General features: G+C 38.6%; 1 protein-coding gene across 16 annotated transcripts in view; it reads right to left on the bottom strand.

Annotated features, from left to right (window-relative positions):
- PTPRM (protein tyrosine phosphatase receptor type M) overlaps positions 1–21436 on the bottom strand; it is a 477367-nt gene that overhangs the window by 306438 nt on the left and 149493 nt on the right. For all 16 annotated transcript variants that reach the window (XM_087707256.1, XM_087707257.1, XM_087707258.1 and 13 more), the window contains exon 3: positions 431–699. In XM_087707256.1, coding sequence (XP_087563382.1) covers positions 431–699 — 269 coding nt within the window. The remainder of the gene's footprint in view (positions 1–430; positions 700–21436) is intronic.

Below are 21436 nucleotides of genomic sequence, written 5' to 3'. Positions count from 1 at the left end.
CTTGAAAGGAAACAATAACAATGTTCACAAGGCCATGCATACTAAGAAGCATTTCAATAAAAACTTCTAAATATAGAGATATAATACACCACAACATCTACAAAAGTGTGACATACACTGCTTTTAAGATTCTTGGGTCTATTCAATAAGCATTAGTGGGAGTTATCTGCCTGTATTGTCTTTAGAAAAAAAACAACCCCCCAAAAATATTTTTCAAATAGAGAAATTTTGGAAAATGAAGAAAGTATTTTATTGGGAATGTCATCCTTCATCCTTTTAAAGAAGATATTTTGCTCATCCAATAGAATTTGTAAATAATTTTATACAAAAATTTATATAGTTCAATAAAAGGCATTAGCCATGATATAAATTGACTAAACATTGAAAGGGAAGAAGAATGTTTCATAAGTGAAAGAACAAAAAGCAGTACCTGATAAAAGTTTGGCCAAAAGGTGCTGACAGCCAATTCCACCCTATTCCAAATACCAATAGGGGCATCGGAGACATTCCATACTGGATTTCCAAGTTCACCATTATTAACTTTCACATAAACATTCAAAATTCCAGGACTGGAACCACTTTTGCTGGAAACAAAAAAATTGAAATCGATGCAATGTGTGTCATTTTCCTTTAGTTGTGGTAGCAAAAGGTGGGCCTTTTGGCCAACTCTTTCAGTAGTATTCACCAACATGAAAGATCCTGCAGAAAATAAATAAAAGAAAATAAGTAATTAGTTGGAGTTTAGATCGTGTCCCAGTCTCAATTTCTTCTTCTTTTGCTGCCTTGCAATTTTTGTTATTCTACAGAGAAATGTGCAAAATGGTTTGGATTTGAATCATTTTAAGAATGGTTATTCCAGAATGATCAGAAGAATGTATTTCAAACTTGAAACAATTGATTCAGATTTAAAATATCGAAAATGTTTTCTGTAACCTTACTATCACACAATTATAATATATTATAATTATATATTGCAGATTGATATTGTGTTAGATTCTGTAATAATTTCAAAACAGTGGTACAATAAAGTTTATTTGGGAAATAAGCAAATAAGTTATTTTCTTAAACCACCAAACTAGAAGTAAGCTTCTTCCTAGTTTTGAGATTTCACTCATAGCTGGGAAAGTTAGATATTTCCCTTGATTTCCTATATCTGTTCATTAGAAGGAATAAAACAATATTTTCTTTTTTAAAAGTTGTAGAATCTTTAAGGAACAAAACAATTTACTCTTGTTATTACTATGTGGATCAATTAAATCCATATAAGACAGTATTATAATATACTATATATATATTGGCAGCTCTGATGGAAGTGAATCCCATGTAGTCATTAAAGATGACATCATGTGATCGACAAATGTTAGAAATTGAGAATGAAAGTTACGAATGGTGATCATATGACTACAGGATCCTGCTTCTCTTGTGCTTTGTGAACTGGTTGCCAAATTCAAATCACAGTCAGTGACTATGGGGATGTACCATCTGTAAGTCTCTTCGTTCAGACCAGTGGTGAAATGCTACTGGTTTGCTTCCCTGCTAGTTTGCTGCATGTACACATGCACATTGCAGGTGCTACCGCGCAGTGCTGAAAAAGGAGGATTAAGAAGCCTTTTCTGAGTCTGCAAAGGTAAGTAGAACAGCGAGGGAGGGAATAACTGTGTCATACAATTTAGATTTGCTAGAAAGCAGAATTTCCTGCTTTCTTTTGTGGCACAGGTAATTGTCACACAGCTGATTGTTGGAACTAGCAATTCTGGTTGCACAGGGGTTAGAATGCAGTATTGCAGGCCATAGCCCGGAGTTTGATCCTAATGGAGTTTGAGGTTGGATCAGCCTTCCATCTTTCTAAGGTCAGTAAAATGAGGAGCCGACTGTTGGGGGCAATATGCTGACATTGTAAACCGCCCAGAGTATTGTAAAGCAATATGAGGCAGTATATAAGTCTAAGTGCTATTACTGTTGTGATTTTGGAATACTAATACTGTTTATGACATAGCTAGATTCAAACCTTTGGGATGTCATGTTGCTGCTATTATCATACAGGAAAGGAAAACCTAAAAGTGCAGAGATGGAATTACAGTAGGAAGATAAAATGTACGAAGCATGAACACAGGAATGCTCAACACAGTGGAAGCTGAAATGAAATGACTGCACATTGACATCTTAGGCATCAGTGAATTGACATGGTCTGGGATCTCTTCAGTCAGAAGATCATAGTATTTATTATTCAGAACATGAAAACCAAAGATGAGGTACTGTTGCTTTACTATATCTTTTTAAAAGGTATAATAAGAAGAGTACTTGATTTCAATTGCATTGAAAGTAAATAATAATGTCAATTAGACTTTGTGGTCATGCTCCATGCTTCAGCTACGGATGCAGACAAAGAGGAAGTTGATACCTTCTATGATAAAGTTAAATTTGAAATTGACAGAACATGGAGACAAAATATGCTGTTGTGATACGATACTGAAATGTCAAAGTTGGAACCATGAAAGACAAAAATGTAGCTGGACTGTATGGCTTAGGGAACTGAAATGAAGCAGGAGATAAGGTACAAATTTCTGCCACTCCAATTATTTTTTCATAGCTAACGCTATCTTATAACAATCAAAACTATGCCTCTATACATTGGACATCGCCAGATAAGAATACGTAAAAATCAAATTGCCTCTATTATTGCTAAGAGGAATTGGGGGTAATTATATCCCCCAAAGAGTAATTATACCATTAAGGACTTTGCCAGGTGCTGACTATGGAACAGATTCCAAACTTCTCATGTGCAAGCTCCGATTGAAGCTGAACAACAACAACAAAAGAACAATAAGTAGAAATTCAATCGTTTCCATGATATGATCCTAAATTTATACCTACCATTTTCAAGGAGAACGTCAGGAATTGCTTTAAAGTCCTGAACTTCATTGACAGAGAACCAGATAAATTATGGAATGAACACAAGAATTTAACAAGTTCCTCTGAATACAACTTCAGAGAGCTGTTTTCTAAAAGATACCAATGGAGAGATAGTAATCAAATCAAAGGAAGATGGAAGGAATATATAGTAGAGACCTCAACATCCAAGATATTTTAGAAGATATTCCTTACTTACAAGGGCTTCTACTACTAGAAAATGAAATTAGATTAGCAGTTCGGTCATTACCAAGTAGTAAGGTTACATAAATTGAAGGAGTATGCTGTGAAATATGGCAAGCAGCAGAAAAAGAAATACCATATTTTTCAGAACATAAGATGCACTTTTCTCTCCCCAAAAAGAGAGTGAAAATCTGAGTGTGTTTTATACTCTGAATGTAGCCCCACCCACCCACTCCGCACGTCACATTTTTGGGTTGTTCCAGGCGGCAATGATCGTCACTTCCACTCGGACTTTGATAACAAGAAGCACAGTTCCTTTTACCCATTTAAAACAAATCCTATCACCCTACAAGAATGAATGGGGTGAGATGGGGGATGATTTTCATGGCAGCAGAAGAGGGACTTGGCACTGAAGGCTCCACTCCCGAGACACCCAGTCTTCCTACCTATAGCCATAGGCGTTGAAAGCCTGGCTTTCTTACAGCAAGGCCTGATAGAGATGCAGCATTTCAGTCCTCCTGGATGCTGTCATCTTGTAAACACATTGTCGGGCTTCCCAGCAAGTCCCCTGCACCTTGGTCAGAGCCTGATTCCCAAAGCGGCCCTGGGAAGCACAGAGGTTGGGACTCAGTTAGCAAAGTGGGCACTGTGCAGGAGGCGTAAAGCAAGGTAACTCTCAACTCTGACTGCCCCTTCTCCAGACAACCCAGGTGCGATTCCCTCCCTGATTAAAAAAAACGGGGCATGAGGCCGATGCTGCCACCTGAAAATTATTTCCTCCCTGGTTCCCCAATGCACATCACGGAACCGCACACCCTCCTTCTCCTTCTCCACAGATTCACCTTCTCTTTCCTCCTGGCCAGATCCGTCTCCTGGGCCCGGAGCAGAAGCCGACCGCTCTCCGCCTGGATCATCTCCATCCAGAGTGAAGAGCTGCCTTGCCTTATGCCTCCTGCGCATATGAAGCCTGTCCGCTTCACCTACCAAGTTCTGATCTCCATGCTTCCCAGGGCCGTTTTGGGAATCAGGCTTTGGTTGAGGAAGCAAAGGCGCAGGGGGCTTGCTGGGAAGCCCGGCAATGTGTTTACGAGATGACAGCTTCCAGGAGGACTGAAGTGCTGTGTCTCTATCGGACCTTGCTGTGAGAAAGCCAGACTTTCAACGCCTATGGCTATAGGTAGGAAGACAGGGGCATCTCAGAAGTGGAGACTTTGGTGCCAAGTCCCTCTTCTGCTCCCATGAAAATCATACCCCACCCCATCCACTCCAGTTAAATGCACGTAGGGTTTGTTTTAAATGGTTAAAAAGATCTGTGTTGCTCGTTATCAAAAGTGAGGATCCCTGTCACCTGCAACCACCCGAAAGTGCGAGGCACAAAGGTGGCAATTGTCTGTGGCAATCCCTGCAGCTTGGAACAGTTGCTTGGGGGTATTCTACCCGTCAATCAGCTGCTCATGTTAAATCAGGCTGCAATAACATGCTGAAGCTGACCAAGCCATTTGCTATCTTCTGCAAGGATGCTAGCCAGGTGAATACCAATGTATGCTGGTAGACAGAGGCAGAAGTTTTTTTTTCTTGTTTTCCTCCTCAAAAATTGATGCATCTTATATTCCGAAAAATTGGGTAGTAAAAGCTCTAACCATGCTATGTCAGCTAATCTGAGGATCAACTTAGCAACCAACTTTATTTTTCTTCATAGCATTTTCCCACAAATGCAGGGTCTGCTTTTTCTTTTGTTCTTTTGGATAAATCAAGTTTTGATCTATTATTGCAACAGGAATTGTTGCCTAAGCCTGACATCATGGGCTGAGAGAGAATGGCTGGCCCAAAATCACTCCATCAGATTTCATGCTTGAGGTGGGACTACAACTGACAGACTCCTGATTTCTAACCTGGTGCCTTCACTTAACCATGCACCAAATAGTTTCCATCCCAGTGGTAGTTTTAAAATCCTTTGTTTTCAGATGTAAACAGAAGTGTCAAGGAGAGAAACACATAAGAAGTTAAACTCATAGTTTATTATACTGTAGAACAAATCTAAAATCCTAAAGTTAGAAGTAATATGTAGCAGCTTGTCCCACTAATAGCCAGAAAGAAGCAGTTCCCCACTTTGTACTCAGAATTTGTCAGCCCACTTGGTAAAAAAGAGTAAGAAATAACTTCACAGAATGGCAAAAAGTACTTTTATTGGGATTGGTTACAACAACAGAGTGTTGCAGATGTGAAACTGTTGTTGACTTAACAAATGTTTTGTTGCCCTAGTAACAGATCTTGCATATCTTTACCAAGGTCATTTTCCTTATTCTCTAGAGCAGAGATGTCAAACTCGCAGCCCAGGGGTTGGATGCGTCACGTGCTGGCCCTGCCCCTCCCTGGTTTAGCGAAGGGGGAAAAGTCCTGATACATCACGTGATGCCACCCTGATGATGAGAGTTTGATACCCGTACTCTATAGCATTTTATAATCACCTGTGTATATTTCTTAGCTACAAAAATTATGCCTCTTGATTTGGCTGATCATTGTGTTTCCAATGTCACTTTCAATTTATGGCACCCTACTTCTTTTGGTTTTTCATTTGCTGTTGCTTGCATCCTGGGTTCTTCAATATGAAACTAATACCATATTGCTGGAACTTTATTAATTTCTTTCATCCTAAGCTTTTTAATTAGTTTTCTCATATCTGAATTTTATTATTAAGTAATTAGATTGTAATTCCAACTATTCTGTTCTTCCTTACTGAACTGCCTAACTCAACTTGACCTTTTTAATCAGAAGGAAAATATGAAATAAGTACAAATTATTTTATACTATATACAGTATACCAACAAAGTACCTATTAAATGTTGAAGAAAATAAAGAAACTACCAGTGGTTCCATTTTTGATACCATGCTCTCTGAGTTTGATTGTTTCTTGGAAGACATTTCATTATTGAATTAGGTAACACCTTCAACAATGGTGGGATTCAAAAAAAATTACTACCAATTCTGTGGGCGTGGCTTGGTGGGAATGGCATAGATTGGTGGATGGGGCAGGGGAAGGATACTGTAAAATCTCAATTACCTCCCCACTCCAGGGGAAGGATACTGCAAAATCTCCATTTCCTCCCGATCAGCTGGGACTCAGGAGACAGAGAATAGATGGTGGGGGGGCCAGTCAGAGGTGGTATTTACCAGTTTCCCAAACTACTCAAAATTTCTGCTACCGGTTCTGCAGAACTGGTCAGAACCTGCTGAATACCACCTCTGATCTTCACTATACCTATGGGGTTTGCTTTCTGCTTGTATACACTAACTTGCCCTGTCAGTCTGGATGAATATGTTCTCCTTGTTTCTTCCTTGACTAGACCATCATTTATTCCTTGATTGTTTTTCTGGACTTAACTCCTGCTTATGTGGGTGTTGGCTGCTTGAAGGGATGTCTTCTGGTCTTTCTTTCTTTCTTTCTTTCTTTCTTTCTTTCTTTCTTTCTTTCTTTCTTTCTTTCTTTCTTTCTTTCTTTCTTTCTTAGCTTTTGTTGACTCTTTTGAATGGTGTATAAATATGGTTTGTTTCTATGTGACTATTGATGATAGACTTGTCAGAATGCCAAACTTCCAGCATTCCCTAGAATTTTGGAATGTGGCTTGGACTAGGATATTCAAAGTTTCTCAGCTGAAATTATATTTAGTCTATCCATATGTTATGAGATTAAGAAGTTTTCATCATGTCTTCTGACTGCTAGTTGGTATTTATGGATTGTCTCTGCTAGTCTTCTGCCTGTCTGTCCTACACAGTGATTGTTACAGTTCTTACACTGTTAGTTGTACTCGAGACTGATTTTTCTCCTTGCATTACTGGGTCTTTTGGTTTACTTAAGTTGTTTAATCAATACAAGCTCTGAAAAGAGTAAGATTACCATACACCAAAAATATCTCAGAAATAACCAACAGATTATTAGAACCACATGCCATCACTGTAATGTTGTAATTGTAACAAACCAACTAAAGCCCTCCAAAACATCTTAAGTAAAATAAAATCATGCACTGCAGTGGAAAGTTTTGTAATGCAACTCTGCTGTTAAGTTCATTAAGTCTCAGAGAAATAATGATACATTTAAAAAGTGCATTTTTGCAAAAAGAGGGGGAAAACCATATTGACTAACCAGCTTTATTAAAACTAAATAAAATACTGCTTTGAAATGCTGGTTGGATGTGGGTCTTTACACTTGCAAATGTAAATAACTGTAGTACAGCTGGGCAAAAGCTGTTGTATAGTAAACAAAGATTTTAAACAATATAAAATAAAATACAGTTTTATAAAGGGTGTTTAATTAAAACTATTTATGCTATTTCCAGGATGTGCTAGTTTCATATATTTCAAAATGCTACAAAATACAAAGTTAAAACAAAGATTGCTAGTGAACAATAATCATTTAACTAATCCCAGACAGAAAGATGCTGTAAGCCCTGCAAGGTAGACCATAATTGAATACCAACGACATGTATGCTAAAATTACTTTTATCATAGGTTTACACTAACATAATTTTGAAATGGGTCTCCCATCCCTGCTTTATCCTGAAAAGAACTAGGGAGAGTCACATCTGAGTTGCTTTCTCAAATTACATTTTGCTTTGGACTCAATTTCTCTAAGCCTTGACAATGGCACTGCTTCCACTTCCTCAAGGTTATTCTCACAACCCATTATACTTGTTTTCACTTTATTATTTTGCTTAAATCTGATTACTATCTGTAATACTACAAATATTTCCCCACAAATTTGCACAAAAATCCTAAGATTTCTAAGAATAGTTTATTTTGTAAACAAAAACATGGAACTCTAAAAATCATATGTAGCATCCATTATGCATTTATATAATGCATAAGTGATGCATATTCTTTGTTAAAGGTAAAGGTTCCCCTCACACATATGTTCTAGTCATTCCCAACTCTAGGGGGTGGTACTCATCTCCGTTTCAAAGCCAAAGAGCCAGCTCTGTTCCAAGACATTTCTGTGGTCATGTGGCCGGCATGACTAAATGCCGAAGGCACACGGAACGCTGTTACCTTCCCAACAAAGGTGGGCCCTATTTTTCTACTTGCACTTTTACATGCTTTTGAACTGCTAGATTGGCAGAAGATTCTTTGTTAGATATTCTATATTAACACTTTACAAAGGTACTGTACTTTGAAAGTATTTGTAGATACTTTGTAGATAAACCATCCTGAGATTCAACCAGAGTTTTCCAGTTTTAATTGTTGCCCCTTTCCAACCATATAGGTAATCCTTGACTTGCAACCACAATTGATCACAATTGTGTTTCTGTTGCTAAGCTAAACAGTTGTTATAGTAAGTAGGTTTTGCCCTATTTTATTATTTTTCTTGCCACAGTTGTCAAGTGAATCATTGCAGTTAAGTTACTAAAACAGTTGTTAAGTGAACCATGCTTCCTCATTGACTTTGCTTATTAGAAGGTCACAAGTGGTGATCACATGACCCTTGGACACTGAAACTGTCATAAATATGAGTCAGTTGCCAAATGTCTGTATTTTGATCACACGGGGATGCTGCAATGGTCATAAGTCTGAAAATAAGTCACTTTTTTCAGTGCCATTGTAACTTTGAACTATCATTAAATGAACTGTTGTAAGTCAAAGACTACTACCTGTATTTAGATCCTTACCACAGCCAGACATTAAACAAAAACGAAATAATGACGATGAAACTCTACTTCTAATTTTTATTTCCTCTAGGAGTAAGGATGCAGATTAATCCTTCTTTCAGACCTTTTGTTTATGGAGAGTACACACACACACGTATAAATGCACACATGCATAACTAATATAACAGCAAGTTTCTATGAAGATAAAATTGTTTCCATCTGCAACAACTTTGATTCAACTGTTTCTGCAATAAAACATACAGGTAAGTCTATTAAACAACTTGGAGTTGGTAGAAGAATTTCAACATTGAGCAGGATATTGATAAGATATGAAATATAACCCATCACATGCCTATTCAACTGTGCCTTCATGATTTACTAGGTCTCACAAGGGAGGCTAAGTACCATATCTAGAGGTGATAAATATTTCTGTGGGAGATGATGTATATCCATTCCTAAAAAAACATTGCCTGGACATTAATATTGTCTGTTATTGAGCAATTACTTGCAAGCTTCTTAGGCAGATTGTCAAAACACATAGCTGTTCTGTTATTTATTTACTTTCTAAACTACTACATTCCATATATCCTTCAAATCCTGAAGTATTCCCTAATCATGGCAGCTGGGATAGGTGAGATATTTCTGGAAGGAATGAACAAAAAAAATTGTAGGCAAACTGTGTACAATTTCAGAAGATCCAATAAAGGGTTAAAGGCTATCCAAGCTGCCCAGCTAAAGCAGTTGGCACAGGGCAGCAGTGACATAGGAAGATGCTGGAGTAAAATTAGTTACAATGGCAAAGGGATCATTTCATATTGTACAAGAAAAGTAATCCACTCTTGTATTTTACCAAGAAAATCACATGCATAGAAAATACAAAATTATTGACAAAAGAGCGACAAATAATGGGCTCCTCGGGTTATATGGTGCTCCACATGCTACTGAGGAAGAGCTGAGCATATTTCAGAATACTAATAGTGTTTATGATGTGGCTAGATTAAAGCCCTTGAGATATTTAGGTGCTCACATTGTCATTCAGGAAAAGAACATTTGAAGCTGCAAAGATAGAATTACACTCTGAACATGGAACATAAGAATCATGAACATGGGAAAGCTGAACCCAGTGAAAAAAGAAATGAATCAATTAAACAATGATGTCTTAGGCATCAGCAAACTGAGATGGAATTTAGCCAGAAGATCACACTGTTTACTACTCAGGACATAAAAAATAAAGAAGGAATAATGTTGCTTTCATAGTTAAAAAATGTATACTAAGAATAGAAGTTGGCTACTACGCAATCAATGACTGAACATCAATTAGACTTTATGGAAAACTCTTTAATGGCAATGGCAAGTTTGGATAAACAGAAAACTGGCTTATCAGTTACTGACAATCCAACAGTTTCTTCATTGTTAAAACAGTCTTCAAACACCCAAAATGAGTCCAGTTTACTTAAATATCACCAGATAGAGTGCCTGGAAATAAAACTGATTGTATTAGTGACTAAAGAATTGGAGTTTAGTGGCAACATGGCCAGGGACTGACTGACTGGCACAGATCATGAAATGCTCATGTGAAAATTCCAAGATAAGCTAAAGTGAAAGATCACAACTGATCAGTTTCCACAATTTTCATTGAATATTTTTTATGTTTGTGTTTATTTCATTTTAATAAATAAACCAACCAACCAACCAACAAACAAATAGCCTTAAAATACATCAAAAGGATTCAACCAGAAATAAATCAATTTTATCCTTCTCTAAATGATTTTATTTATATTACCGTATATAAAATTGATTTATTTCTGGTTGAATTTCAATCTTACAGAAATCTATATCTGTTTCAAAATTTGTAGAGGTTATGGTAAGAAACTGAACCATTATGGTCTTCAGAAAAGAATTTGTTCATCAATCTCAATTCCCTTTACTCTTTTGTTTCAAGCTAATCAGTAGTAGGTGCAAAACAAATGAATCTATGTTTCATGTTTCAATCACAACATATATTATTGGTCTTCAACTTATGACTGGTCACTTAGTAACCATTTAAAGTTATAACAAACTCCGCAAATGTTTGTTTGTAATGTTATAGGTCACTGCAGTACCCTCCACAATCGCTCAGCCACCCAGAGACTTGCAGGACTCATCTTGGTCCTCAGCCAGTTCCAGGACCCAGCAGTACCCAACTTACCTTTCTGAATTTTTTGCAGTTTCTAAGAGAAATGCCCAGCCAATAAGAGACTCAGTTTTCCCATTTCATGATCCTTTAGGGGACTGTATTTTTAAGGATGTATCATTTTTAAGAAGCTTCCAAAGTATCCCAATAATGTCCCCTGTTTGCAGAATAGCATGAGCTGCCTCTGAAGAAAGCTGAGCCGCATATTGGCCAGGCATCTCTCTTGGAGATGACAAAAGAAGGGAAAGAAGGACCCAAGCTCTACCAAGCTTGTTCTATGAGCTACATTGGTTGCCAGTTTGCTTCCAAGTGCAATTCAAGATACAGGTTTTGACCTTTAAAGCTCTGCAGGGCACGGGACCAGGTTATTTGAGGAAATGTCTCTTTCCTCAAGTCAGACAAATCAGATAGATCCGATATCTATCCATCCCATCAGGTCTAGCAAAAGAGGTATGCTTTGGGTCCTTTCTATGAAGACGTTTGATCTAGCAGGGCCCAGAAGCTGCACCTTTTGAGGGTGAAAAAAACATGCAAACTGGAAGTTGGAAAATGGGCCATTTTTGGCCTCCGGAGAGCCTTGGGGGGGAGGTGTCTTCGCCATCCCCAAGCTCCTAGAAAGCCTCTGGAGCCTGGGAGGGTGAAAAATGAGTCCACTGTGCCATCATATGCCAAAAGTAGGGGGGGGAGGTCAGGGGGGGTCACATGCGCATTCATGGGGGAAGCACATAGAATTATGGGTATGGGCATATGAACACATGACCCCACCTGCATTACCCCCGCTTTTGGCATGCAATGGCAAATAGGTTAGCCATTACTGCCCTATACTGAAGTTGTCCCAAGTAACTTGCAATGCTACTGTTTCTTATAGCAGTTTTAATGTCTGGAAATGTTTCAAAACATTTTAATGGAAACACATGGATGCATTTATTACATTCACAGCTTAGAGAGAAACTCTCTAGGACAACTTTACTGTGTTGATAACCTTCATATGATAACCAGCAATAATAAGCTTCTAACATCTACCACAATCAATTAAATCAACATGATTTTATCACAATTTGTATTAAGTCTTAATTATGTTAAATAAATTAATAAAGTACCTGTAACTAATTTTTAAATAAGCCATTCTCAATTTTTTTCAGACGGCATGTTAATATGCAAACACTTTTTCAACATAGCTTACAAGAATTGCAGTATATTATTCCTGAAGATTTTGCTATCAAAGAATTCAGCTACGCCTATTAGCCTTTACAATGCCTATGAATTCAGTAGTCTACTGACATTCTTTGCAGCATTGAGCTATAGCACAACATTAATATTACTGTAAATGAGGACTCTCAGCTAGCAGCCCTGATTGTATGTGAGACAGCATGGAATGAACTGAATATGTCATCATGGCATTGTCACCATTATACAGTGATTAATGCTTCTATGCATGGTTAATGTGCAGCATTACTGAGAGCAGCAGGGTAATTGTTAGAAAGTAATATCTGGTAGCAACATTTTGTTCAGGACTAGTCATATATCAGCTAGTCACTGGCACATCAGCTTTTCCTTCTATGATTGTGCTTTTCATATTTCTATTTGGACAATGAAATCAGCAATGACATTATTATTCTGCAATTTTCTATATAGCTACAAAATGAGCTACCTCTCTCAAAAACAATTCATAGTATTTGACCTTCATATATAAACAATAAGCCTATCATGCTTACATAATGGTATTCACAGCAATAATAAAGAAAGGGTGGTAGTCTCTCTCTCCCTCCCTCCCTCTCTATCAACAAGAAAGAAAAATTCAAAACATTCTGAGTACGTTAAAAGCATTGTGAGACTAGTGCTTGTCTAATGTTATGATTTCCCACAGTTTCACATTCACAAGCACAAGAAATAGCTGTTGCATACAGTAGGTGTAGAATCCAAGAATAAAAAACTGGTAACAAATTAAGCATTAAGCTTTTTTATTCTGGCTTATAGCACTAAAAAGCATGCCTTTTCACCTCTCAGAATAGAATAGCTCACAATTATGGGGAAATGACTGCCCGTCTGACTAGCCAACATTTTAAATTTCTCTTATTTTTGTTTGTGAAATAGGTCACTGGATAATAGGAACAGTTTAAATGTGTTGATTTAAATTAATTTTATCTTGCTTCTTCCTTAATTTGGGACTTTTAAAGTGTCTGCACAAAGTTCAGATGTATTTTATCAACATGCTTCCTAATCTGAATTGTTTTACACAAAATTGCACAGTATGGCAAAATGTATTTCTTAAATATTTTTGCATATTTCCTGAACTATTATGAAAATTTATTATGTGTACAGTGTTACACATTTCAAATATCTTTGAATGAACATGATTGGTTTGAATATGCAGTCCAAAAGAACAGATTTTGTAGGTATGTATTAGAATCTAAACAAAGCACATTTTTTCTTACTCTACCTATTACTATTTATAATAATTTGATCTTGCCACATAGATGATCTTGAAAGTACAACAAAGGAGCCCCTTCTTAGCAAAGGGCCCTGATCTGCTGTAAATTAAGTAAACTTTTTAAACAATGAGAAAAATACCATGTAGAGTTTAGAAGTAAATGAAATATTTATCCACTTCCTCCTAATTCGCCCCCCCAAAGAATCCTGGCATAGATCTACTCTGAACCTTCCTAATCTATTCTTTCCATTTTCTCTAGTGAAATTCTTTTTAATCATTCTGCCCCCCTGTGGATTCAAGGTTGTCTCTGTCACTTAAGTCTGTTTTATCCTAACTAATCAGTTGCCAACCAAGTTTCTGAGACAGAATTATTTAATTGGTTTAGAACTTCTGCTTGGCTTTTATCATAATTTCCATATAATATTGGTTTTCCCCAATGCACAACTCAGTCCAATCATAACTCAGGAAAACCTATTTATTGTTCAACATTTTACATAGATAAATTATTGAAAGTAAAAGACTATACATTTGGTCTGATAAGTGGACAAGTTCTTCTTCATAAATTTATTAGAATCGATCACTTTCAAGAAAATTACACTTTTTTCACACTGATCATCATAAAAATCATTACATATTTCCTATGGGAAGAAATAAAATTAGAATCTCTTTCTTTCTGGATATAAAGCAGTTGGTCCTACATGGAGCAGATTCTTAATATTTTATATTCAAATTATGTGGAATGAATTACCTTTGTCCATGTGCCTATCAGAAATTTACCTGAAAAACCTAGTTTGTATATGTTATCAGTCAGAAGCTCATTGCAAAATTGCAGTAGACCATACTAGAATCCACTGTAGTATCTAATACCTTTAAGCTTCTGTTTTCTTCAATATTATTAAATGTCTTTCAGGAGCAAAATGCAACTTAACAATATATTCTGCTCTCTAGGGATACTTAATTAACTTTTCGTTTCCTTTACCTACATACAGTAGCATCCTGCCTTCTTATCTTTCAGGCATAGTGTTGAAGAAAACAAGTCCTTGAGGGCCCTAAGAATAATGACTTTCTTCTTAGAAAGCCATGACCTTTCTTAATGGATTGGAACATTATCTACCTTCTTTAACAATACTGTGATATTTGGTACTCAGAGAAAATGCAGTATTATTTGATTCTCCAGTAACAGAAATTTCTAATTTATTATATCTTCATAAAAGAGAATATAATCAGAATATTATAAATTATAAGCAGAAAATATAACCACATTCGGAAACAAGAGTTTCTATATTTTACATCTTAAGATTTTTCATTCATGTTGTATTATGAAAGTAAATGAGATGAAAAGTCCAAAAAGCTTTCAAAATACCACCATCAAGCAACAATAGAATCCATATTTTAAAATGAGTACGTTTGAGGAATAAGAAGCTGAAAAAAAGAAAGCCACTAATCAGGCTTTTTAAAAAAAAACTTTTAATGACATTTGAATAATACTGACATCTCAACCCACATTCTGATCATTAATAACTGCAGTCAAATTAAGAACATAGCACATCTTCTTTGGAGAATAAGTAATTGCTCCTATTATTTTTACATACTCATTATTTTTATAAAAGGGTTATGTTTTCCTGTAACTTGCACCTCCCACTCTAGAAAGGGAAAATATGGTTTCAATGTGCTTTATAAAGTCACAGCTGATAACATAACAACTATGAATACATAATTATAATAGAAATAGAAAAAGTTAAAACATAGAGAAAAAATAATATGCAAACTTGGGCATAGTTTAGGACAACACTGTATATCCAAGGCTACAACAAGTCACTGCAATATCACTAATTATGAGGGAAGCCAACTGCCAATATCACAGACATGTCTATTTCAAGTTCATCTCATTATTTAATATTTTTATCTTAATCGAATTTTAATCCTGATTTATTGGATTAATTTTATATTCCTGATTACCCACATTTGAAGCACATAACAATGATTACGTCAACTCATACTCGGCCCGTTAGTAGAATAAATGTAATACTACTATTAAAAAGGACAAGGAGATGACTGCTGATGGATTCTCCTGAACTGATTTCTAAAGGAGCAAACCATGGATGTTTTGACATGCATTGAAAAGTGTTATCTGTTGAATACCCCATAGATTTAGAAAGGAGTGAATCATTTCTACAACTTCATAAAAGCCAATACTATTCTGCTTAATGCCATATGCCATAGCAACTACAGTATGAGACAAGCAATGACCAGTGGACATGAAATTGCTGATTAAGACTACTCTAAGGTTACTCTCTTATTCAGGTTTATAATCCAGATCGCACAAGACATGGCACCATGAAATTGTACAAGTACAATCATCTAAATAAGAGTTTCAAATGTACTGTTATAATTAATATGCATTTAATAAATAAATATATTTTGTTATACAGTCATTTGCTCATGAGATGGGTGGCTCTATCAAATAGACAAATAAATAAATGTGTGTTTGTGCGCGCACATGCCCATTTATATAGCTAATCTTACACAAAGTATTTGAAATTGGTAAACTTGTGCCCTAGTGTAAAGAAACAATATATAGTTACAATCAGTGGGAAATATGGAAGATAACATAAGGCCTATAAAGCAAACTATTGTTTCTTTCATAGAAAAGAGAGACTGAATACAAAAAACAATCTATGAAATTTCAAAACTAAAAGGAACTCCCTGAAATCTCAGAAATCGGGGATAGATATGATATTTGACACTGCAAAAATGTATTAAGTAAAATTTATGCTGCCACTAAGGGCATGGGATGTTCCTGTAACTTTTTTAGCAGGGCTAGGGATGGTAGGGTAGATAAGAGAAGGTTCACTGGGATTTGGTGCAACCAAAATAATTGCCTGTTGCAAGGAATTCCGAAAAGATAAAAAAGAACAAGTGGTAACCAAGTCAAAGATGGAGCCAATGCAGAATCTAAGATGCCTATGAAAGACACTGTTCAATGCAATTTGCCTCTGGCCAGAATACAAACACTATTGACATAGCAACGAAGTCTAAAATGGAAAGAAGATGGAAAACCTAAAGGAAAAAAATGGATGTATTACAGGCGTAAGAATCTTATGCTGTACAGTAGGTGAGTAGCAAATGCTTAGAAACTAGCTCTGTCACTCTGCTGCCCCTGTATCACTAGTCACAAATAAATGACTGATGAGCTAGACATAATGCCTCAGCATTGATTTCACCTGGTTCACAACATTTCAGAAAATGTAATCATTGGCTCTCACAGCCATAGGAACTGGCTACAGAACACCATTGTGTAAAGCCTATCTTAAAAATCTTAAAAATTATAGGGTATCCGTTAGCTCTAAATATTATTGTGTATCATAATGCGTAATGAGGAAAATTGAATAGAGATCGCTGGAGGAGAAGTCCAGGCAGAGTCTGATGGAATGGTCAAATATGTCATGAATTTGGAGTCCCTTCACAACTACAAGAGATCTAAGTCCAACCCTTCTTGAATTCTGTTGAGTCTTTTCTACTGCCAATTTACCTTACCATTAGCATTAGTTCAGATTCCTGTAAGAGCTAGCATGGAATAAACTTGTACTCATTTGAAAACCTTGGCTCCTGGTTTCTTATACGTGACAATCACACTGTACAGTAAAATATTCTACCAAAATTAAACTAAATTAAATAAATAAAAGGACTGATTACTACAACATTTAGAAGTGGGAATAAAGTGATGTTTTCACTTCTGCAATATGCTTAATTGAACGTGAAACATAAATAGTCATTAATTCATTCACTAAGGCATATTGCATTGTATAAAATTGGAATGTTATTACAAATTCCTTTCATTTTGCTTTTATTTTTTAAAGGAACTACTGAGTTCAATTAATATATTTATAGAAGGCAGCTAAAAGTGGAAATAGGTCTAAATATATTATGTTTATTACTACTGAGTTTCAATCTGCAATAACATTCAGGGTGATGTAGATCAGTTTGTGTATAGATGGATAAACACACTAATGTAGGATGATGTAAACTATTATGACAATAAAAATACTAAACAAGATTTTTAAAAAATGAAATCAGAAAATAGAAGCTACAATATCCACAATGCCAGTAATGATGTCTCCATCTATGGCTAAACTATGACCAACACATGTTATTGAAGAAAAGTTAGATGTAGAACAAATTTTATTTGACAAAATAAAGGTGGTATTGAAATTGTATTTACAATGGACAGAGCAAGAGAATAATTTAGAAAAAAATATTTCACAGAATCACTAAAATAAATTCGCTGAAGTTTTAGAATTTAAAAGGAAAATGGCCATTGGCTTACTTGAAGGGTTGTTCTCTGTGCACTGCAGGAGAGTCCAAGCATGGGGTTAAATTCTGTCACACTGCCCCAGGACTGCATTGAAATCGTTGAGCATGCCTCATGCTGCCTTTTAGTCTCAGTTTTTCAATGAAGGCATGGTCCTGTCAGAACGTAGGTTCACCTTGGATGCAAATTCTCAACGGAAACATAAGAACAGTCTAGAAATATCACCCCAGGGTTGGGTTGGACTCTCCCAAAGTGCACAGAGAACGACCCTTCAGGTAAGCCAATGGTCATTATCCTATGCACTGCTTGGAGAGTCCAAGCATGGGACATACCCAAGCTAATGTCAAAAAAAAACCCTGTTAAGTCAATTTGCACTGGAATAGATACTCTGCAAGACACGTCTACCAAATGAAGCATCCGCAGAGGTGTACTTGTCCAATTTATAATGTCTGACAAAGAGAGATGGCGTCACCAAGTTTACAGCCTTGCAGATATCTTTGACTGAGGCCTGGGTTGGCCAGGCTGCTGTGGTGACAGTCAATGTTCTCTCTAAGCTGTGCGGCTGTGCACGTGACAAGAAAACGCCAAGCAGCAGTTTCCAACTGCCGCACAGTGATTTCATTAAGAGGAAACCTGTTTTCCCACAGGGGGTGCTCTTCTTCCCCATTAGCCAAAAGCGTTCAGCTCCACTGAGGCTACTTCTGCCGCCCCCGCAGTCAAACGACTCAGCAGCCCCGAGAGGCTCTACTTCCAGTGCCCTTCGAACTTCAGCCACGCATTTTGTGGAGGGACTCAGGCGGAGCCAAAGAGCCCCTCTGGGAATGTTCAGACAGCCCTTCAAACAGCTCCACCATCCTAAGAGAGACTCTTTCTCCCTAGGGCCAAACTTCTCTGACTGGCAGTCCCTCTGGAAGCCTCTCTAGGATGGTGGCTGGAATGAACTTCAGGGCATGAAGGAGGAAGGGCTGAGCCTTCTCTACCAACAACTCCCCCCAACTTCCAACTACACAGAGATCAGGGTCTGAAAGGGCTTGGGAAAATGGGGTGGTGGTGATTGGGCAGCTACCGGGCAGTAACCCAACAGCGGTTGAGAGAGATGGGGAGGGGGCAGAAGAAAGTGAGCTTTTCTGACATTGGGGGGAAATGGCCCTTGACTCATCCTGGAGCTTCACAGTCAGTAGCTGCCAGGCAGAAGCATCGCCACCCTTGGAGGGCCCGATCAGAGGAAGATAGGGGAGAGGCAAAGAAAGCCAGGGTGTGTGTTGAGATGGGGGGGAGTTGGGAGAGCTTAAATCTGCAGCTGCATTAAAAGCTCTACCTTGATGCTCTTATAGCCTCAGCTGTAAACAGGCAAAATGGGGGTGGAAGGCGCTCTCTCTCTCTCTCTCTCGCTCTCTCTCTCTCTCTCTCTCTCTCACACACACACACACACACACACACAGGGGGAGGGAGGGAGAGAGCAAAATTTTCCTCGCCGACAAAATGGTGATAAGGAAGACTGTCTTGAGAGACAAGTGTTGCAGTGATGAAGTGCGGAGAGGTTCAAACAAAGATTCTGACAGGGCCTTGAGAACTACAGGAAGCTCCCAGGTAGGTTAACGATGAACTACCTGAGGATGTAAGTTTGAGGCCATTTCAAGAAGCTGCATACTCTCAGATGGCATCTGAATGGTTGATGGGAACCCACCATCAAAATTGTGGAAAGCACTGCGACCTGCCATCGCAAGGTGTTTGACACTAGTCCTTTATTGAAGCTGTCTTGGAGGAAATCCAAAATCTGTGGTGTTGAAACAGCAAGGGAGTCCAGGTGGTGCTTGGCGCACAGCACACAAAGGAGGACCACGTGGTGTCATAGATTCTGGTGGTGGAAGGCCACCCAGCCACCTGGATGGTGCTGATATGGCTAAAACACCTGCCCCTTGTCAGGAGGTCCTTCTCAAGTGCCAAATGATCCACTGGGGCCAATGAGCCTCCAGGTGTAGGACCTAGCTGAGAGACACTGGCTCCTATGCCGAGCGATGGAAAGGCTGGTCAGATCGGTGGTCTCAGCTTATGAGGTGCCACCAGAATGTTCTGCTTGTTCCGCTAGTATCTTCCTGATTACTTGGGGAAGGAGCAGTAACAGAGGGAAGGCTAGAGAAGGCCCCGAGGCCAGGGGCAGCTGAGAAACTTTGCACCTTCCACTTGAGGAGACTGTACCTGGTGAAGAACAAGGAAGTTGAGCATTTTCCAGAGTGGCGAAGAGGTTGACAACGGGCTGACCAAACCTCAGTGACAGCTGATGGAACAGATTCGGGTGTAGGCACCATTCTGATTGATCCAGGGTGGTCCTGCTCAGCCAATCCGCTCAAACATTGTTCACACCGATGATGTGTTCCGTCCATATTGATGCCACATGTCATTCTGCCCACCTTCCAAGTGCCTCTGCCTCTCTCATGAGTGAGCTGGATCTGGTGCCCCCTTGGTGGTTGATATGCGCCGTCATTGCCACATTCTCTGTCAGGACAAGGACATGGTGACCCTGAACCTCCTTCTGGAATTGGCATAAGGCAAGGTGGACCACCCTCAGCTCCAACCAATTGATGTTGTGAGACAACTCGCGGCTGGACCACCTGCTCTATGCAACCTGGTCATGGATTTGAGCACCCCACCCAAAAAGATTGGCATCAGATGTGACGGTCATGTGGGCAGGCTCCCAGAATAGAGACCCCTTCATCACTGCTGGCAACTGCCACCACTAGAGGGAGCAAAGGACCTTTGGAGACAAATGAATCTTGACCGTGGAGTTGCTGGTGTTGGCTCTTTGAGATGGAAACCATTGTAGATCTCTCGCATGCAATCTTCCCCAGGGAATGATTGCTAGGCACAAAATCATCTTCCCCAGCAATTGTGACAACAGGAGCACTGGGACAACCGAGACTGTTGAATCAGCTGGATGAGGGACTGAAGACTGTGCACTCGTTCCTGAGACAGAAACACATGGGAAAAACGTGTTGATCACCACCCCCAAACGCAGTATTCTTGTGGAAGGAGTCAACTGGATTTTTTCAAGGTTGATGGAGAATCTGTGGTGTTGTAAGGTGCGCATGATGATCTGAAGATCACGCGTTGCTTGTTACAGACACAACCGGATCAAAATTTCATCTAAGTAACATTGAAGGTGTATGGGCCGCAAGTGAAGGTGAGCTGACACTGCGGCCAGGATCTTCGTGAATGTCCTGGGGGCTGAAGGTAGGCTGAATGAAAGGGCCCGGTATTGATAGTGATGTCCCACATAATGAAACCAGAGGAACCGCCTGTGAGCCAGTCTTATTGGGATGTGAAGGTATGCTTCCTTAGGTCTATAGAAGTCAGGAGACCCCCTTGCCGAATGCAACCCAGAATTGACTGTAGGGATTTTATTTTGAATCTCTTGTAGGCCAGATGTTGAGCCTCTTTAAGTCCAAATTGGCCCTCCACCTTCCTGAGCTCTTTGGCATTAGAAAGAGAATGAAGTAGAATCATCTCCTCTCCTGGTCTTGGGGAAACCGATTCTATGGTCCTGATCTCCCTGAGATGTTGAATTTTGGCCTCCATGAGGTCCCTCTTGGTGGTACAATGGGGGGTGGGACAACAAATAAAGTGGTGAAAAGGGGGAAATGAACTCTAGGGTGAGGCCCAGCCTCACTGTTTGCTGTACACACAGACGTCTGACATGGTTTCCTCCCAGTGGGCAGCAAACAGCTGCAGTTGCCCCCCTTATGGGATGGTTGGAATGGTTGTCATTAGTTTCGGCAGTAGGGCGTGTT

The sequence above is a fragment of the Thamnophis sirtalis genome, unplaced genomic scaffold (assembly GCF_051295495.1).
Source record: "Thamnophis sirtalis isolate CommonGarterSnake01/CBP01778 unplaced genomic scaffold, rThaSir2_p1.2 scaffold_2, whole genome shotgun sequence".
NCBI lineage: Eukaryota > Metazoa > Chordata > Lepidosauria > Squamata > Natricidae > Thamnophis > Thamnophis sirtalis.
The sequence above is the reverse complement of the archived record's forward strand: the minus strand, read 5'-3'. Positions and strand labels throughout refer to the sequence as shown.